We start from the raw sequence: 18,893 nt of genomic DNA, 5'->3' as shown, positions 1-18,893 counted from the left end.
TATCAGGAAAGGCTTCATGGAGGAGGGGATAATTTAAGTGAATAGTAAATAGTGAGTAGGGGGGTCCTCCAGTAATTGAGGACTGGGAGGGTTTGGGGAGGAATATTTTCCAGGCAGAAAGGAGATCATGTTTGTGCAAAGACAGGGAAGCATTGTTTGGGTACTTCCTTAATGCTAACTGATTGACTGGAGTCCATTCAATAAGGCATCCTCTTCCTTCTTTCCCGGGTGTGTTATTGTAGTAAATAGACCATAGGAAGTTTTAATAAAAAGCCATTTTCTGACTAGCAGTAATGAGAGAGAGGTTGGGGGTAGCACTTAGCAGAGAGACACAGCAGGGGTTTCAGGGAACACACAGGAAACCAGTTGGTTTGCTTGGAGGTTGCATTTTTTTTTTTTTTTTTGGAGGTTGCATTTTTAAGGCACGTCCGATATTTAGATGCAGAGCTCATTGTCCACCATTTGTCAAATAGGTTAATTGTGAAATATTAGTTGGTGGTCAAGGAGGCACTGCTTGTCAAATACGGGACCAAAATTTTCTTCTTAGTTTCTTGGTTTGCTTAGTGCCCAAGTGCATATAACTCAGTTGTCCCATCTTTAATAAGGATCTGCCAATTCTGTTCCTTTGCTTCAAAAGTGGGAAGGATTCGTGGATTTTTATGAGTTCAATGTCCTTGGACATATATTCTAGGCAAAAAACGCTGTGTTTTTTAAATTTATTTATTTATTTATTTATTTTTGGCTGTGTTGGGTCTTCGTTGCTGCGCACGGACTTTCTCTAGTTGCGGTGAGCAGGGGCTACTCTTCGTTGCGGTGCGCGGGCTTCTCTTGTTGCGGAGCATGGGCTTTAGGCGCGCGGGCTTCAGTAGTTGTGGCTCGCAGGCTCCAGAGTGCAGACTCAGTAGTTGTGGTGCACGGGCTTAGTTGCCTTGTGGCATCTGGGATCTTCCTGGACCAGGGATGGAACCCGTGTCCCCTGCATTGGCAGGCGGATTCTTAACCACTGTGCCACCAGGGAAGTCCCTAGTGCTGTGGGGGACTTTAATACCGAATTACAATGATGGTTGTTGAACAGGACTGGGCTCCAAATGATCAAGAAAGCAAATTTCACTTCTGTGGGAGAGGGGGATAGGTCAGGAGAGCTTTAATTGATAAAGTGTCCCAACTTTAGTAATTTAGTAAATAAAAGGAATTAAGGAAGGGGGAAAAATTCAGCATTATGATCAGAGTTTGATAGGAAATCAGTATTTAGATTTTAGAAACACTTTCTATGAGCTGAGGTCAGAATTGATAACTTGTCTGGTCAAGATCGTGGTCGTGGGAACTAGCCAACCCAGCACACTAACTCTCCAGGGGCTCTGGGCCTCTGAATTAGCTCCTTTCCTCTGGCAGCTGTACGCCACACAGTTCCCTCGGAGGAAGATTTTGATGGGAAATGTTTATTGATTTGGAGGAATGGCACTATTCTTCCAGGAAATTAGGCTGCAACTCTGCCTTCAATCTCCCCATTGTTGACTGCTCAATGTTTGCCTCGAGGGATCCTAGAAGCTCATTATATTACAAGGCTCTTATCTCCTCCTTTGCAAAACAAACTCTCACACCAATATAGGCTGGATCTAATGAATTGTCAAACCTAATTTTCAGAAAGTAAGAGCACTCGTTTGTTCAACAACCCTTTACTAAGCTTGTTCCTGTACTGGTATACATAATTATCTACTGAAGTCACAACTTTGCATTGAAGCAGGGAACTTAAGATACCTTTGTCCAGCACCATGGCCAAAGGCTGGCAAACAACTGACCCATCTGGGTGACAAGGTTGTCCTCTGACACATCCTTGGCCATGATGACCTATTTGCTGATCTTGAGCACCTTGCAATCTCTTTTTGATCTTGGCCCTTTCCCAGGCTGTGTCAAGAATATTCTTTTCCTCTCTTCTCTCCCCATGTATACCTAGAATACCCCATAGGTCTGTGTCTTTAATTTTCCATGGGAAGGTCATGAGGCTGAGGGCAGGGAGGTGGGAGTGGGGGTGGGGGGGGGGGGAAGTGCTGGGTTCCAGATTTGCCTGCAGGATGATCTTCCAGCCTGCCTTCTTTCTTGCTCTTTTGGGGCAATGCCCAGTCTTTCCTAGGCCTCACCTCTGGGAGACACCAGGCTAGCCATGGCAGTGTGTTCCATTTCCAGGCCCCTGGCCGAGACATCTCATTCCCTGATGGGATCACAGATGATGGAGTCTTTCCTGGAGACCGTGAAAGCCTTCGGGGCTCTCTGCTGCTGGGTAGGGATGCAAGCCAGCAAGGCCCCCTCCCTAGGAGTCCACTGCCTCAAACTCCCAACCCTGGCTTAGGGCGTGGAGAAGATGGACCCCCCACATTGCCCACTGGTGAGCTTGCCCCTGGAGCCATCGAAGTCTCGGTGAGTTTGTGAATGCTCCAGACTCTTTGGGGCTGCTCTCCAGCTAGAGGCCTCAGGCCAAGAAGCCCTGAGTGTCACCCATGGAAGGACCCTTTAGACATCACTCTGCCCAGCACCTCCCATCTACCCCCATTTTACAGACAAGGCAGGTGAGATCCAGAGGGAGAGATTGGGTTTAACTGAGATCAAACAGGTTTTCCTGGTTTACTCTGCAGGATGGTGATACAGACTATTTTCCAGTTGATATCATTTTTTCCCCCCAGAGTTTCTCTGTCCCTACTCACTATCACTGCTTTAGAAATAGGCCTGTTTGCTTCCTGGACGAGTATGAAAAAAAAATTAAAGGTTGTTCTCTTCTTGCCTGTGACTCTGCGCAAACTACCTTAGGCTTGACAATTAAGACTCAGAGAAATCCTGGGAGGGGCCCTGGACAGATCTTAGCAGAAGCAAAGTATCCTTAACTTTACTTGGAGAAGCAATAACTTGCCAAAATGCACAAATTAGGCAACAGTGACTAACTGGCCAGCACTCTTAATAGAATAATCACAGAGTGTAATGGCAAATCAGGGACTCCTCATTGGATTGGAGCTGTGATTTAATTTAATCTCTCCTTCCAGCTTCAGTAATTATGCTTCTAGTGTTTTTTCATTTTGTTTTTTGTTGTTGTTGTTGTTTTTTGCCCTCTGGCCAGCCCAGGACACACAGTGGTTTACAAACCGACTTGTGAGCTGACCATTATATGGCTCTAGTGACTTGGATAAGTCTTACAGAGTTACCTTAGGTCCATCTCTGACTGGATGCATGGGGTTCAGGGTCCCAGCAAGAAACAGATGAACCACTGCAGTGGGCAAGTGGAGAGGGTTTATAGAAGTATTTACAGAGATGTGCGCTGGGCTCAGGAACTAAAAAGGGGCAGTGAGGCACCGAGGAACTAGCCACAGTGGGAAGCTGTAATAAGCCTAGGCTGAAGGGGTGAGGGGAAGGACCAGAGCCCAGCAAGACCTGCCCCTTTATGTGAGAGGCGGCCTGATGGAAGGTGGCCCAGCCACAGCCCAGCAGGGAAGAAGCCAGCTGACAGATAGCCAGCTCCTCTCTCTTCCCAGCCTCTGATCTCTTGCCTGTGCCTCCCACTGGCCAAACCTGACCAGAACCAGACGGTGAGGGTGATGCAGTTTGCCCAGGTCACCCTCCGTGGGTACAGAGCAGAGCAGAGATGGTAGAGGGTAGGTCTTCAAGACCTACCAAGAGAATCACCAACCCAAAGTCCTCAAGTCAAAGCCAGGCTGCAGGGTCCTCTTGGAGGTACTTTAACTCTCTAGAAAATGCCTCATTCAGGAAACCGTGTTATTGCTCTGTGGATTACCACTTTCCTGGATATTCCAGCCTTGATTCATTTTAGTGAAATTATCTGGCTAGTGCAAGATTAACTCTTTAAGCCCTTCCATGTCACATGGACCTGAACATCAGTCACAGCTGTGCCATTTGCCAAGTCCCTTAAATTCTTCAAGCCTCCATGTCTCCCCTTACAAAGACCTTATAAAAAGGTTTCTAAATGGCTGAAGGGTTAAATGGAATCACAAAGTGCCTTCATTTATGTACACGTCTGATCACTAACAGCAGTAGATGCTAGAACCTTTTGTTGAGTCCTCATGGTTGAGAAATTTCTAAACTTTCTTTATATGTACTATATACCTATAAGCTTCATCTACAGCAAATGCTCAATAAATGCTTGTTGAATTTGGATTCTGAATGGTTTGTGCAGTGCTGAGTCAGCTACAATGGGCCTGGGACTCCCCACATCCAGGGTAAGTGTGTGACTAGAGTTAGGGCCCTGGAACGGAACCCAGACAGAACTTCCAATAAAGGCCCAGAGAGAGAAGAGTCAAAAGGAGTGTGTCAGAAACTAAGAATGGAACAATCAAGACACACAAATATTCCCTCAGAAAGAGAGAGACCATGTGGAATTGGAACTGGGTCATATGTTGGGCAGAGAAATAGGCCTCTTAGGAGGGAGGTCAAGGAAGCTTATCATGGAGTAGGAATTCTCTGTAAATGTCATATGCGTGGCCTGGCAGAAGTCCAATAATGACTGCCTGGCCTGATGCCCCTGCAACTCCCACCACCCTTTGGTAGAAACCTCAGAGACCCTTGAGACAGCCCCCTCCCCACCCTGGTGCCTAGGAACCTGTCTTAGGGAAGGACTCTGCAAAGCCTCAGGTGAGGCCAGGTCATCTGTTAGCTACGAACTCAGTCTCTGGTTGCACCCCAGCTCCATGTCCTGTTCCTCACATCTGAGCTCTTACCCCAAGTTCATGGAGTAGCCCCTTTACTCCAAGCATGACTGCAGAGGACCGTAGCTTCACTGGGCAGCTTGCAACCACCCGAGACAGGCCAATAAGAGGCTGAGTGATCTGTTTTTGCCACTGAAGACTTTAGGGGAATGTCTTGACTCTGTTTGTGTCCCAGCAGGCATTTGATGCAGGACAGAAGACTTACTTGACAGCAGAATACTTGAATGAACCTTTCCGAGCCCAAAGGGCAATGAGTGTTGTCAGTATCATGACCTCTGTCCTCGAGGGTAAGTATTGCTCATTGGAACTTCCATTCACTGTGCCATGAGGAGTCCCCATATGAGCAGAAGATGGGATGCCCCAAACCTGTGTCAAAGGGCACCCATCTCTGTGTCCTGGGATACTCCTCTTTTTTATGCCCTTGTTCCCATTACCCTTTATCAGTGTGGTTTTTAAAATGTGGATAAATTTTCAAAAACAATAGACTCCAATGAATGAAATGCTCTAGTTCATTTCTTGTTCAGATTAACATCTGCTTCATATGTATTCACAAAACTAGATTTTAAAAAGTGATCCAGCAGGCACAGAGAATTTCAAGCTACCACTCAGGCATGCAAGAAATTTAACAGTCTTTAATTTTCAAACATGGGAAAATTGTTCCCATGTGTTTCATGGCCGTGACTTTTACGGTTATAACTTAATTTCTGTCTCAAGCTCATGCTGAACATTAGAAGGCAATTTAAGTAAATTAATCCTTCAGTTTAACTAAATCCTTGTCAATTCAGGGTTCCATCAATCAGGTGGGAATCCACTCAGCCTCCCCAGGGATGGATCTAAATTCTAACTGCTTACACCAAGCCACGGGGTGGAGGAAGCGAATGGCCACCTGGCACTCAAGTACCAAAGAGCACGGCTATATCCTTCTCACCCTGAGTATAAGACCTGTCTTCTTATCCAGCCTTTCTTTTGCCTCAGGGCATGGAAAACATGGCCTTAGTCATATCCAGTTATTCATCTCCTCTGGACAAATTTAAAATGCCCTGCGCTGAAGGATGGAGAAAGGAGCTTGGATGTTGCTGTGTCCCTGAGAAGGGGCCCTGTGTGCTTTCCTCCCGGCCCTGGGCTGAATTCTAACTGCAGGGGAGGGCATGGTGGACAACAGACAACAACAACAACAACAAAATGTTTGAGGGATTTGAAAACAGAGCCAATCTGTACCTTACTTTCTAGGTGAAGCCGGAGGCGGCAAGTCTTAGACAGAGACCCTCATGCCTAGCATGACACAGAAACCATAGGGTAGAATGGGCCGGTAACATACCTGGGTAGAGAAGAACTGAGGCAGCCTCAAAGGGTGCCCTGTGACCCCAGCATGACAGGAGAGTATCTGGATGATCACCTTGTTCCCATTGAAGGCTGCAGAAGGAGATGAGTGAGAGGCAAAGAGGGAACAGCCATCTCTATGGCTCTCCCACCAGCGGCGACCAGATGGGAACATTGATGACTCAAGTGAAATACACTTGGCAATGACTTAGGACCAGCTCAACCCTCCACCAACCTTCAGCTCCCCAGAACTCAGACACAACTTCAGATAACGAAGTAGTAACAGACGTTGAATTAACCAAAACAAAGTCCCCTGGTTGGAGACTTGAAGTATAAATTGAAATCAGTTACGGGAGAAAAAACCCCGTAAGCTACATTTCTTGCATAACTGAGTTTGTGTTTTGAGAAATGTGTACCTATTCTAGTAACAACAGTGTTGTTGTTATTTTTCCTCATGGATAACTATTTAATAATTACTCATCAGCAGAGACTGAGGATTAGAGAGGAGGAGGAGGAGGGAGAGGTTGGAGGAGAGGGAAGATAGAGAGAAATGCTGGTCTGGAAGATTGAAGGAATGAAATGGAGAAACACGGCAGGATTTCTGGGCAGTGACAAGCTGGGACCAGTCAGCATGGTTGTGGATTTTTTCCAACCAGGTTCAGTTGGTTGGGCTCAGGGGCTCAAAAAGGAGGAAAAGGGTGAGTGCTGAAGTGGAGATGGGAGGTGGTAGTTATAAGTAATGACAAGGTCTAGAGGCTGGCCATGGGGTGGGGGTCTGAGTCCATGCCCGGCTGACAGCTGTCATTGACCACACCTGTGATGCAGAACTCGAGGAGTCTAAACAGAGGTGCCCACCCTGCTTGACCAGCTTGGCTCAGAAGTATCTGATCTGGGATTGCTGCCCCACGTGGGTGAAGCTTAAGACCCTTCTCTTCACGATTGTGACGGACCCCTTTGCAGAGCTCACAATCACCCTGTGCATTGTGGTGAACACCATCTTCATGGCCGTGGAGCACTACGGCATGAGTCCCGCTTTCGAAGCCATGCTCCAGATTGGCAACATTGTGAGTGCCCTGGCAGCCACTGCCTGTGCTGTCAGAGCTGTGGGGCTCTGGGTGGGGTGGCAGCATGCCCTCATTCACTGGAGTGTTGATCTTGCTGGCTGAGAGCAGTGTGGGAGATGTGTAGACACTGAGTGCAGGAAGTCAAGTCTGGAGGACCAGGCTGAGCTGCTGGGAATTGCTTTGGGATGAACGAGCACAGGGAAGTGGACAGAGACAGCCCTGACCTAGGGGCAGCTAGCCCCCCCTTTACAGAACTTAGGACAGCCACCTGAATTCTCAGCATTGCAGCTGCCACTACCTCGAAATGATGATAAATGCCACTTTCCCATCTAAAGACAACCTATGGACTTGCAAATTTCCTTCCAGTTTTATTGCTTTTGTTACTGCAAAGCACAGTGTCTATGGGTTTTCAATGCTGTCATTTAAGTGCAGAAGGGTGGGGGAGGGAGGGGAAGATAATGAGAGAGAGGGAACCTGGGATCATGCTTGCTGTTGTCACAAAAGTGTCAGGGAGTCAGAACTTTTTTTAAAATCTGGTTCAGACAGGACTTTCCTTTAAATTTTCCTCCATAACTTTGTAGTATAATTTTCTTTGAACAAGACAAAGTCCATACTGGATTTCCCTACATGCTGAGTAAAGTGTCAGACTCAGAGGAGAACTGTCCTCAGCCTGTGCCCCACAGGAACAGTAACAATAGCCAACTGTATTTGATCACCTACTCAAGACCAGACATGGCCTCAGATGCTTCTCATGGGTTATCTCATGTTATTGTCACAAAACCCCGATATGGTAGGTACTATTATTATGCCCTTTCACAGATGGAAAAACGGAGGCACAGGAGGTTAACTAATTTGCCCAGGGTCCTAGAGGTGAGTAAGTGACAGCATCAAGATTTGAACCCAGGCCAACTGGCTCTGAATCTCACACCTCTCAACTCTTGGGTGCTAAACCCCATCACAGGACCTGCTAGTGTGTGTGTGTGTGTGTGTGTGTGTGTGCGTGTGTGTGTGTGTGCATGTGTCTGTGTGCACACATGCACACAAGAAAAGCAGAAGCTGCGAAGGTCAGGGTCCTGCCTCCGTGTCCACACCACTGTCCACTCCACTGCAGGTGGCTTACTAGGTCCACCAGGACCATACAGCTCTTCTAACTCCTTGTAGGCTGCAGACTTAGGTGGAAGGAGGGGTCCCAGAGGAAATGTGACTACTCTTCTCTAGAAATCTCCTCCTTTCCCAGAATCCAGGGATGTGAAAATGATGCCAGTAGGTTCTGGGATACTGTGGAGCCAGCATGCCTTACGTTTCAGCAGCACCTAGGCTAAGAAGACATATTCTATGTAAAGTTGATACAAAAAGGGGAAATGGAAAGAGAAGGGAGAGCTTATTGCCAAGAAGTCATCATAGACCCCAAAGGGTCCGATGGAAGAGACCTCTGAGCCCGCACCTTGTTTTACAGTTGGAGAAGTTGAGGCAAGAAAGACCAAAGGCCTTTACCACTGTGACAGAGCCCAGTGCCATTTTTTAAAAAGAAAGAAAGGCAGGCACTGTGTGGTGCTTATGATGAGTCAGGTGCTTTATAAGTGTTATCTCAGCGTCACAATGCACTATGAGGTTATCACCACCCTCGCAGCACAAAAGAGAGCCTTAAGACTCAGAGAGGTTCGGTATCCTGCCCAAGGTAGCACAGGTGGGGAAGGTGGAGCCAGAGGTGACCCAGGTCTCTCTAGGGCACAGGACCTCACCGCCCCACCCCCACACCACGCTGACTTGCCTACAAAGGGCACTCAGTAGATGCTCTTTGCATCTCACAGTTGCCGTCTTGTGGCATCAGTCAAGTCCCTTAAACTCTCAGCCACTTCCTTCTCTGTAAAAGGGATATAACTACCTCTGTTTCCCAGGCTGGCAAGAAGCTCTGATGAAAACAAATGAGGGAAAAACACCTGACTCTGGTCTTTGGTTTCTTCCTTACCTGTCACCCTTCCCTGCTGGTTGTTGTGTGACCCAAGCCTGGCCCTGACCTCTCTCAATGTCAGAATTCTATTCTGTTTAAGACCATTAAAGATACTCAGAGCTGAAAGAATCTTAGAGACAATGTATTATTATTGTTCTTACTAATAGCTTTTATTGATTAATGAAGTACTGTCTGCCAGGACCTTTGCTAAGAATTGTATATGCATTATCTCACTTAAAGCCCATTATACAGATGAGGAAATTGAGGTAGAGAGGATGCACTCCTTGTCCAAGTTTATACAAGCTAGGAATGGCTGAGTTGGCATTTTTCTCTGGGTCTGTGTTGCCCCATGATCCCTGCTTTTAAACTACTGAACCAGATTGACTTCTCATTTACATAATTATATAATAATTATTATCCTAATGATTATCCACTTACTCCATGTCCAACACCATTCAAATGGAAACACTGAAGTATGGAAACACTAACATGTATTCCCTGAGCACTGGTCCAGAGATTTCTCTCTGCTGCCACACTGAGTGTTCCCATCCCCAATCCGTCAGGAGCCTGCAGATAATATAGAAACAGAATAAAAACGAGGTGAAGGGATTTGCCACTTTATAAACACAACATTTTCCCCCTGCTCTGTCATTGTCCCCCGACCCGACAGACCCTGCTGAGATGGATCCGTTTCTGTCCGCAGGTCTTTACTGTGTTTTTTACTGCTGAAATGGTCTTCAAAATCATAGCGTTCGACCCCTACTATTACTTCCAGAAGAACTGGAACATCTTTGACTGCATCATCGTCACAGTGAGCCTGATAGAGCTGGGTGCAGTCAGGAAGGGGAGCCTGACGGTGCTGCGGACCTTCCGCCTGGTAATGTACTCTCTTGGCAACTTGGGGAACCTCCATGTGGACATCCAAGGAGGCTCCCCGCTGGAAACGGACTCTGTCCTTTGGGGACCCCACCAGCCAGCTCCCTCTTCCTCTTCATTCCCTGTGGGAGGAGGCAGGGCATGGCTCCTGGGAGCCAGAGACGTGGTGCTTTGCACTTACTCAAAGTGGGGGTGTGCCCTTTCCTCTCTGGGCCTGGGTCCCCTCATCTGCACTAAGAGGAGACTTCCTAGCACCCTCTTGTTCTCTTACCAAATAACAGTAAATGATAATCATAGCAACTACTGTTTCTTGAGTTCTGACAATGCATGAAGCGCAGAGCTAAACCCTTGACATAACACATCTCATTTTATGCTTACATCACCCTGAGAGACTTGCTTTTACTATCCCCACAGATAGATGAGGGAAACTGAGACAGGGTGGTTAAATGATGGCCCAAAGTCTCCCCGCTGCTGAGTGAGCCTCAGACCTGCATTTCAAAGCCAGGCTGCCTGACTCCAGAGTCCCAGCTCTGATCATCCTCTGATTCTCTTGGTCCCCAAATCACAGCCCCAATGTCTCACCCACCTCAAAAACTGCCTCCTACTAGCCTCCCGTCCTGGCTCTTCTCCCAACTCAGCTCCAGGACGCCTTCTGCAGGAGGGGTTCCCTTATTCTTAACAAAAGAGATGTCCCCCTGATGTCTGTGTCTGTAAGGCAAGTCACCCACCTTGTTTTATTTCTTCAAGAATATCGTGGCCCCTGCACTTCATTTTAGAATCAATTTGCCAAGTTACATACCCACATACACACAAAGTTGTTGGGTTTGGGGTTTTTTTTTCTATTAGGACTGCAGTAATTTATAGATCAGTTTGGGAAGAAATATAACCTTTATGTTATGTAGTCTTCTGATCCATAAAAATGGCACACAATCTATTTATTTCAGTCTTTCAATAGTTTTATAATTTCTCCATAAGGGACTTCCTGCATATCTTTTTTTTTTTTTTTAATTAATTTATTTTATTTATGGCTGTGTTGGGTCTTCGTTTCTGTGCGAGGGCTTTCTCTAGTTGCGGCAAGTGGGGGCCACTCTTCATCGCGGTGCGCGGGCCTCTCATTATCATGGCCTCTCTTGTTGCGGAGCACAGGCTCCAGACGCGTAGGCTCAGTAATTGTGGCTGACGGGCCTAGTTGCTCCGCGGCATGTGGGATCTTCCCAGACCAGGGCTCAAACCCGTGTCCCCTGCATTGGCAGGCAGATTCTCAACCACTGCGCCACCTGGGAAGCCCCTGCATATCTTTTGCTAGATTTATTCCTAGATATTCCCTAGTTCATTACGCTATTTCAAATGAAACCTCTTTTTAAATGTTCTTTTCTGGGGTTTGGGTTGTTTTTTTGGGTTTTTTTTTTGCTAGTATTTTGCTATTTAATATTTTTGGATCCAGATAGCTCTGTTATTAATTCTCATGATTTATCTATGCAATCTTTTAAACTTGTTAACAGAATCATATCATATGCAAATGATGAGTTTTGTTTCTTCTTTTCTAATCCTTATACCATTTGGTTCTTTTTATTACATTTCTGTGCTGGTTAGGACATCCAGTACACTGTAGAAAAGATGTGTTAATAGCACACATTTTTGCTGTTTTCCTGATCTCAAAGAAAATGCTTTCAGTATTTCAGCAAGTCTGATATTTGTGGCAGGTTTTTTAAGAAGATTTTTTTAAAAACTCCTTTATCAGTTTAGGAAGTTCTCTTTTGTTAAGAATATTAATCATGAATGGATGTTTAATTTTATCAGACAGTTGTTCTGCATGATTAAGATAATCACATGATTTTCTCTAATCTGTTAAAGCAGTGAATTATACTAATTGATTTTCTAATGTTAAATAAACTTTGCATTCCTGGGATAAACCCAACTTGATCGTGATACATTTTTTATACATTGGAAGATTCAGTTTGCTAATAATTTAAAAAAAATTTTGCCTCCATATTGATGAGTAATATTTGGCCTGTAATTTTCCTTACTTGCATTGTCCTTGCTAGGTTTTAGTATCTAGGCATCAAGGTCATGCTAATCTCCATAAAAAGAAGTGAGGAATATTCCTCTTCTTCTACACCCAATCTTTGGGGAAGACTGGAATTATTGTTTCTTGTAAGTTTGGTAGAGTTCACTAATTAAGCCATCTGGAAGTCAAGAGTTTTCATTACTGATTTAATTTTCTTAATGGCTGTGAAACTACTCAGATTTTCAATTTCTCAAATTGGTTTTGGTAAGTTATATTTTTCTAAAAAACTTTCCTTCTTATCTAAATTTTTAATTTTATTGACATTAAGTTGTATATGCTATGCTGTTACATTTTAATGCTCCATATCACATGTACTTATGTTATCTTTTTCTTTCTTTAAATATAGTGATTTGTGCTTTCTTTTATCTATTTTTATTAGTCTCGCCAAAGATCGTCAATTTAATGTCTTTTCAAAGAACCATCTATTAGCTTGTTGATCCTCTCTACCTCACTGATGTTTTCTATTTCAATTAGTCCTGCATCTTATCTTAATTGCAGCTTCCATTCCACATATTTTATTCTTTACTGACTTCTTAGGATGGAATTTTCAGCCTATTTCCTTTTCCAATATATTCATTGAAGACTTCAATTTCCTTCTAAGAACTGCTTTAATATGTAGAATTTTCCTTATTTTATTTATTTATTTTTTTAATAAATTTATTTATTTATTTTTGGCTGAATTGGGTCTTTGTTGCTGGGCGCGGGCTTTCTCTAGTTGCAGCGAGCGGGGACTACTCTTCGTCGTGGTGCGCAGGCTTCTCATTGCGGTGGCTTCTCTTGTTGCAGAGCAAAGGCTCTAGGCGTGCGGGCTTCAGTAGTTGTGGCTCGTGGGCTCTAGAGCGCAGGCTCAGTAGCTGTGGTGCACAGGCTTAGTTGCTCCACGGCATGTGGGATCCTCCCGGACCAGGGCTCAAGCCCGTGTCCCCTGCATTGACAGGCGGTTTCTTAACCACTGTGCCATCAGGGAAGCCCCAGAATTTTCCTTATTGTTTGGTTCTAAATATTTCCTAATTTCAAATTTGATTTATTCTTTGACTCAAAGGCTAATTAGAAGCATGGTTCTTAATTTTGAAATGTATGTGGTATTTCTAGTTATCTTTATGCCATTGAGTTCTAGCTTAATTGTATTATACTCAGAAAACATACACTGTATGATTTTAATGCTTTGAAATTTATTGATAATCTCATTTTGGCTCAGTATGGTGAAAATGTTCCTTATGCACTTGAAAAGAATGCATCTTCTACAGTTGCAGGGTGCAATACTCTGCATATATATCCACTGGGTAGAGAAAGTTCATTGTGTAGTCCAGATATTCTATATCCCTGCTTATTTTTGTCTGCTTGTTTTAGCAATTACTGAGATGGTAGTGTATAAAAATATCTTTCACTATGATTATGGCATGATGTTTCTCCTTAGGTTCTATCTGGAGGCTATGTTATTAAATGCATACATATTTTAAGTTATATCTTCCCAGTGGAGCGAAACTTTTATCAGTGAGAATTGACCTTGTTTATCCCTAGAAATGCTTTTTGCCTTAAAAATCTCTTTTGCCTGATAGTAATTAAACAACTCTGTTTTCTTTTAGTTTGGAATTTGCCTGATATATCTTTATCTATCCTTTTACTTCCAGCCTTTGTGTATCTTTAAGGTTGTTATATGTCTACTGCAAATAGTATGCAGTCAGATTTTGGATTCTTATTCAATCCACTCTTTGTCTTCTAACCAAAGCATTTAGTCCACTTATTTTATTGTGAATACTGATATATTTGGATGTGTGTCTATCATTATATTCTCAGTTTTCTATTTGTTTCCTCTGTTCTAGCATTTTTGTTCTCTCTCTTCTTGATTTATTTTGGACTGTTTGTTTTTCCTTGTTCCATTTTCCTCCTTTATTGGTTTGGAAACTAAATACTCTGTTTTTATTCTTTGAGTGGTTACCTTAGAAATGACAGCATGTGTTGTTAACTTAAAGTCAAAAGTTAGCTAAAATCTTTACTTTTCAGGACAACTTTTTATTTCAGTTACCCCTTCCCAACTTACTATCGTGTTAATTATTTTAATTTTATCTTGTTTTTAAAAATCTATATGACTTAATTGATGATAAATAATTCCAGATTTGCACAAACAATACTGAAAATTCAGTAGCTTAGCCCAATAAAGGTTTATTCCTCACTCATGTCATAGTCTGATGCAAGACAGTCAGCTCTAGGTGGGACTCCTTCTAGAAGTGACTGTGCCATATCTGAAGGCCTGTACAACCTTCAAAGCTTGCCTCCTGCTTGTGGAAAGATGGCAAAGTTTACACAGTCAAAGGCTTTTTTAGTCAGGGCTCATGGTTTCTTTTGCAATACAATTCCTTCAAAACTTAGATGGTTTCAGACCTCTGTGTGTGTTATATATCCAGAGTGCTTTCTTTGACAAAGTTCTCAGTTCTGCTTTGTTTCTTTGCTGTCTTGTCCCCCTGCCTCTCTCTGCCTCAAATGGTGGCTACACCATTAATAGGATCTTTGCTAAGGTGCGCTTCATTTCATTGAAAAGTTTAACTGGTCTTGAACACATAAAGACTTAATCCCATTGCTCACTCTTTGAGATCTAAAGCAATCTACTTCCCTAAACCTTCAAGACTCTAAACTTCTGGATTATTTTATTTTATTTAAGTATAGTTGATTTGCAATGTTGTGTTAATTACTGCTGTACAGCAAAGTGACTCAGTTATACATTAAACTTCTGGATTCTATTTCCTTTTATTTCTTATCAATCAACCAAATATTCCCTGAACTCATCTATTTCTTGTAATGTCTTGACAAACGTAACCAACTACAACTGACACATGATACTAAGGTTCTGTTTTACAGACCCTTTGCCTAGTGCTACTGGCTCATGATCTGCCCCAGAATTATTGCAGACAATCATTTTGCCCCTGCAACACAGATCAACACTTTCCAAGGATTCTTCTATTAGTTTCCTTGTTGTACACTACGTGATCACTAAGCCAGTGCCACATATCCGATGTGTTGAAATGGCTCTCTGCAATATACCAATTTCTACATTACTCAAGAGAAGTACAACTAGTTGTAATGACAATCTCTAAATCTGTGAGTTAACATAATAGAGGTTTATGTTTACAGCATATTCAGTGCTGGTTGGGAATCTCTCCTGGTTTGTCTGCTCCAAGTAGTGACTCAGTGACTCAGGATGGTGTGATGTCACCACCATCTTCAATGGGTGGCCTCCATGGTGGCCATGGGAGGGGAAGAGAAAGTGCATGATGTTTTATGGCTCTGCCTGAAAGTAGTGTACATTACTTCTGTCTCCATCTCCATTCCATCAGCCAGAACCCAATAATATGACCTCAACTATTTGCAAGTAAAGCGGGAAAACAGTCTTCCTTTGTGTCTGAGAGGAGTAAAAGTGAATGGTGACCATATAGCCAGTCTCTGCCCTACCCCGTGAAACTTTACTGTTGTGTCCATTCAATGTTTGTTTAGATTCATTCTCATACTTAGCGCTTCCTTGCTGTTTATCTATTCTTGCACATAATACGTTCCTTCTGGGATCACTTTCTTTCCGCCTGAAGTACATCATTTAGAATTTCTTTCAGTGAGTGCCTTCTGGCAGTAACCTCTCTCAGTTTTATCTAAAATTTGCCGTTCAGTTTGCCCTTGTCTTTTTTTTTTTTTCTTTTTAATTTGGTTGTGCTGGGTCTTAGTTGCAGCAGGAGGGCTCCTTAGTTGCGGCTCGCTGGCTCCTTGGTGTGGCATGCAAACTCTTAGTTGTGGCATGCATGTGGGATCTGGTTCCCTGACCAGGGATCGAACCCGGGCCCCCTGCATTGGGAGCACAGAGTCTTAACCACTGCGCCACCAGGGAAGTCCCATGCCCTTGTCTTGGGAGATATTTATTATGGGATCTTGCCTTAATGGTGGGAGAAATTCCTGTTATACTGTCTACCTTAGGCAGCCCTGGGTTGTGTTTCCTGCTTGCTATGCCTCATGAGACCATTAAAACTTATGCTCAGATTCATCACTTTTGCAAATGTCTTCAGAGAAAAGCTGACTTCAGCAATCTGTTTATATCTCTGAATTCCCATAGTTATTTAATTTTTGGCTAAAGAATTACTTACTTTATTGACAGATCATTAATGCACGTAAGATTTTATTATCTAGCATTTTTAGTAACTTTTTGATGGAAAGGGGAACCCAAGGGGGACCCAATATAGTCTACCATATTACTCCATCTTCTGATATTCTTCACAAGTTCAAGGCCCATTTCATCACCAAGTGGTGACCTCCTCAGTAGAGGGCAGATATTAGACTTATCTTGCATTCTATTCCAAAAGTAAAGCATCCTCATTAAAATAAGTTCCAGATTAGATCTCGGGTGAACACAGACCGCCCCCATCACAAAGAAAAATACGTATGGAGCTTCCTGCATAAGAGGATTAAACCTTGGGACTTATTGCTGTGTTGGGTGATAAAACTGCTGCTACTGTGTCCAGCACAGCATCCCAGCTCCTTGGCCAGAGCCTGGCTCTTAGTAAGGGCTCCATAAATACCCCATGACAGCTGAGCTCACATATTTCTTTCTAACAAATTAGAGAACCACACAAATGTAGTTTTTAAATGTTTAGACATCTTTATGCATGGTGCTTTTGTTCTCCTGTGGGACTTAGCACATTTGGGTTTACAGTGAAGACTTTCTGGGTCTTTGCCTTACCTCTGCAACTAAACCATTAGTTCCATGAGGACAGGAGTCCACAGACTTCTCTCCATATACCTCACAGGCTAGTACAGTGCTATGTATGTGCATGGCTGGCGTCCAGCAAAGTAGGTAGATTGGTTGGTCAATTAAATAAACATATGAATCCCAGGTTCATGAAATCACAGATACTTGCCATTTCAGAGGTGGTGGGGGTAAAAGATGTTGTCCAAGCCCTCAGGATGAGAAATGCCCCAAGATGATGGGTAGCCAATACCTCTCAAATGCAGTGGGTTGTGCCCTACCTGCAGGAAGCTAGCCTCTCTTCAGGTCAAAGGTGGGCTCTTCTCACACATTTACGAGCTCCATCTTACCCCACTCCACCCCATAGAATAGATCTACATTCAGGAGGCTTGTGGCTATAGAACAGAGTACACGTCACACGACCAACACCCCAATATGAGACCCCTGACTTTGCCACAGTCATTGGAGCACATTAGTAGTACATAGGGACCATAGAGGGTTGGTCATATTTTTGAGTAACTGGTGACATACAAAGAAAGGTCTTTGAAAGCAGCTTCCCGGGATCAACCCATGTTAATGGAATGAGCTACCTTGTGCTTTTTTTGTTTCTGGCCAAGACTTGAGATGAAAGGTGATGGAAGCAGCCACCAGGACCTGACACGGTCTCTGTTTCTCTGCAGCTGCGGGTCTTCAAGCTGGCCAAGTCATGGCCGACCTTAAACACGCTCATCAAAATCATCGGCAACTCGATGGGGGCTCTGGGGAACCTTACTATCATCCTGGCCATCATTGTCTTCGTCTTTGCTCTGGTTGGCAAGCAGCTCCTCGGGGACAACTACGGTGACAATCGGCGCAAAATCTCGGCACCCAACGAAGAATGGCCACGCTGGCACATGCACGACTTCTTCCACTCCTTCCTCATCGTCTTCCGGATCCTCTGTGGAGAGTGGATTGAGAACATGTGGGCCTGCATGGAAGTCGGCCAGAAGTCCGTCTGCCTCATCCTTTTCTTGACGGTTATGGTGCTGGGCAACCTGGTGGTGAGTGCATGGGCAATGCAGGAGAGTTCCATGTTATCCTAGAAAGTTTGACATTGCACATGTCTTGCCCACATTGTACCTCCCTGACTGAAAAATCTTCACACTTTTCCAAGTTGTGTGGGACACATAAGAACTATCTGTTGGGAAGCAGCTGGAATAAGCCCATATGACAGAGCAGGAAAGACCTGATGTAGAATCCCAGCTCCACCTCTAGTAAAGTTGGGTGACCCAGCCCAAGAGACAATCTCCCAAGCTTTAATTTCCTTAAAATCAAGAAAGTAGTGCTTACTCATGGGCTTACTGGGGGAACTAAATTACAGGAACAACACACACAAATTGCCTAGTGCAATTTCTGGGCCATGGCAGGAAGTCAATAAATGGTAGCTGTTAGTTGTTGAAGGAAAATTTCCCTTCCCCATTCTAGGGTTCTCAGAAGATACTTCTTTTTGGGGGGGAAGCAGAGTTACATGGGTTCTAGCTAAGAGCAGGAGGGGAGGCACAATGGGACAAGAGGAAGGAGAGGAGCTGGATCATGGACAACATCCAACGCCATGACAATAACAAAATCCACTCTCAGGTTTGGGGGGAGCCCCTCTGGAGGCCTTTCTCCCAATTGGCCCCAGCACCCCTTCTCTGGCCCAGTCTGGCTCCTTGTCCTCAGCTTGTCTCCACTCCCTCAAGTTCTGGGTGCCTTCGCTCTCCCAGCCTTGACCAGGGTGAGGGGAGGGTGTTATTTTTAGGAACCCCTTTCTTTTTTTTTTAATTGAAGTATAGTTGATTTACAATATTGTGTTAGTTTCAGATGTACAGAATAGCGATTTAGATTTTTTTCCATTATAGATGATTACAAGATGTTGAGTATAATTCCATGTGCTATACTGTAAATCCTTGTTGCTTATCTATTTTATGTATAGTAGTTTGTATCTGTTAATCCCATACTCCTAATTTATCCCTCCCCCCTACCTTTCCCCTTTGGTAACCATAAGTTTGTTTTCTATGTCTATGAGTCTGTTTCTGCTTTGTATATAAATTCATTTGTATTATTTTTTAGATTCCACATATAAGTGATATCATATAGTAATTTTCTTTCTCTGTCTGACTTATTTCACTAAGCGTTATATTCTCTAGGTCCATCCATGTTGTTG

The 18,893-nt window shown here is 43.9% G+C and overlaps 1 protein-coding gene across 3 annotated transcripts in view; it reads left to right on the top strand.

Annotated features, from left to right (window-relative positions):
* Positions 1 to 18,893, top strand: part of SCN10A (sodium voltage-gated channel alpha subunit 10) — a 74,803-nt gene that overhangs the window by 29,541 nt on the left and 26,369 nt on the right. For 2 of the 3 annotated variants that reach the window (XM_028168853.2, XM_007191455.2), the window contains exons 11-15: positions 2,122 to 2,415; positions 4,885 to 4,993; positions 6,852 to 7,090; positions 9,745 to 9,918; positions 17,389 to 17,748. In XM_028168853.2, coding sequence (XP_028024654.2) covers positions 2,122 to 2,415; positions 4,885 to 4,993; positions 6,852 to 7,090; positions 9,745 to 9,918; positions 17,389 to 17,748 — 1,176 coding nt within the window. The remainder of the gene's footprint in view (positions 1 to 2,121; positions 2,416 to 4,884; positions 4,994 to 6,851; positions 7,091 to 9,744; positions 9,919 to 17,388; positions 17,749 to 18,893) is intronic. The other variant, XM_028168854.2, reaches the window with a different exon arrangement.

This window comes from Balaenoptera acutorostrata, chromosome 10 (genome assembly GCF_949987535.1).
Source record: "Balaenoptera acutorostrata chromosome 10, mBalAcu1.1, whole genome shotgun sequence".
Lineage (NCBI taxonomy): Eukaryota > Metazoa > Chordata > Mammalia > Artiodactyla > Balaenopteridae > Balaenoptera > Balaenoptera acutorostrata.
The sequence above is the reverse complement of the archived record's forward strand: the minus strand, read 5'-3'. Positions and strand labels throughout refer to the sequence as shown.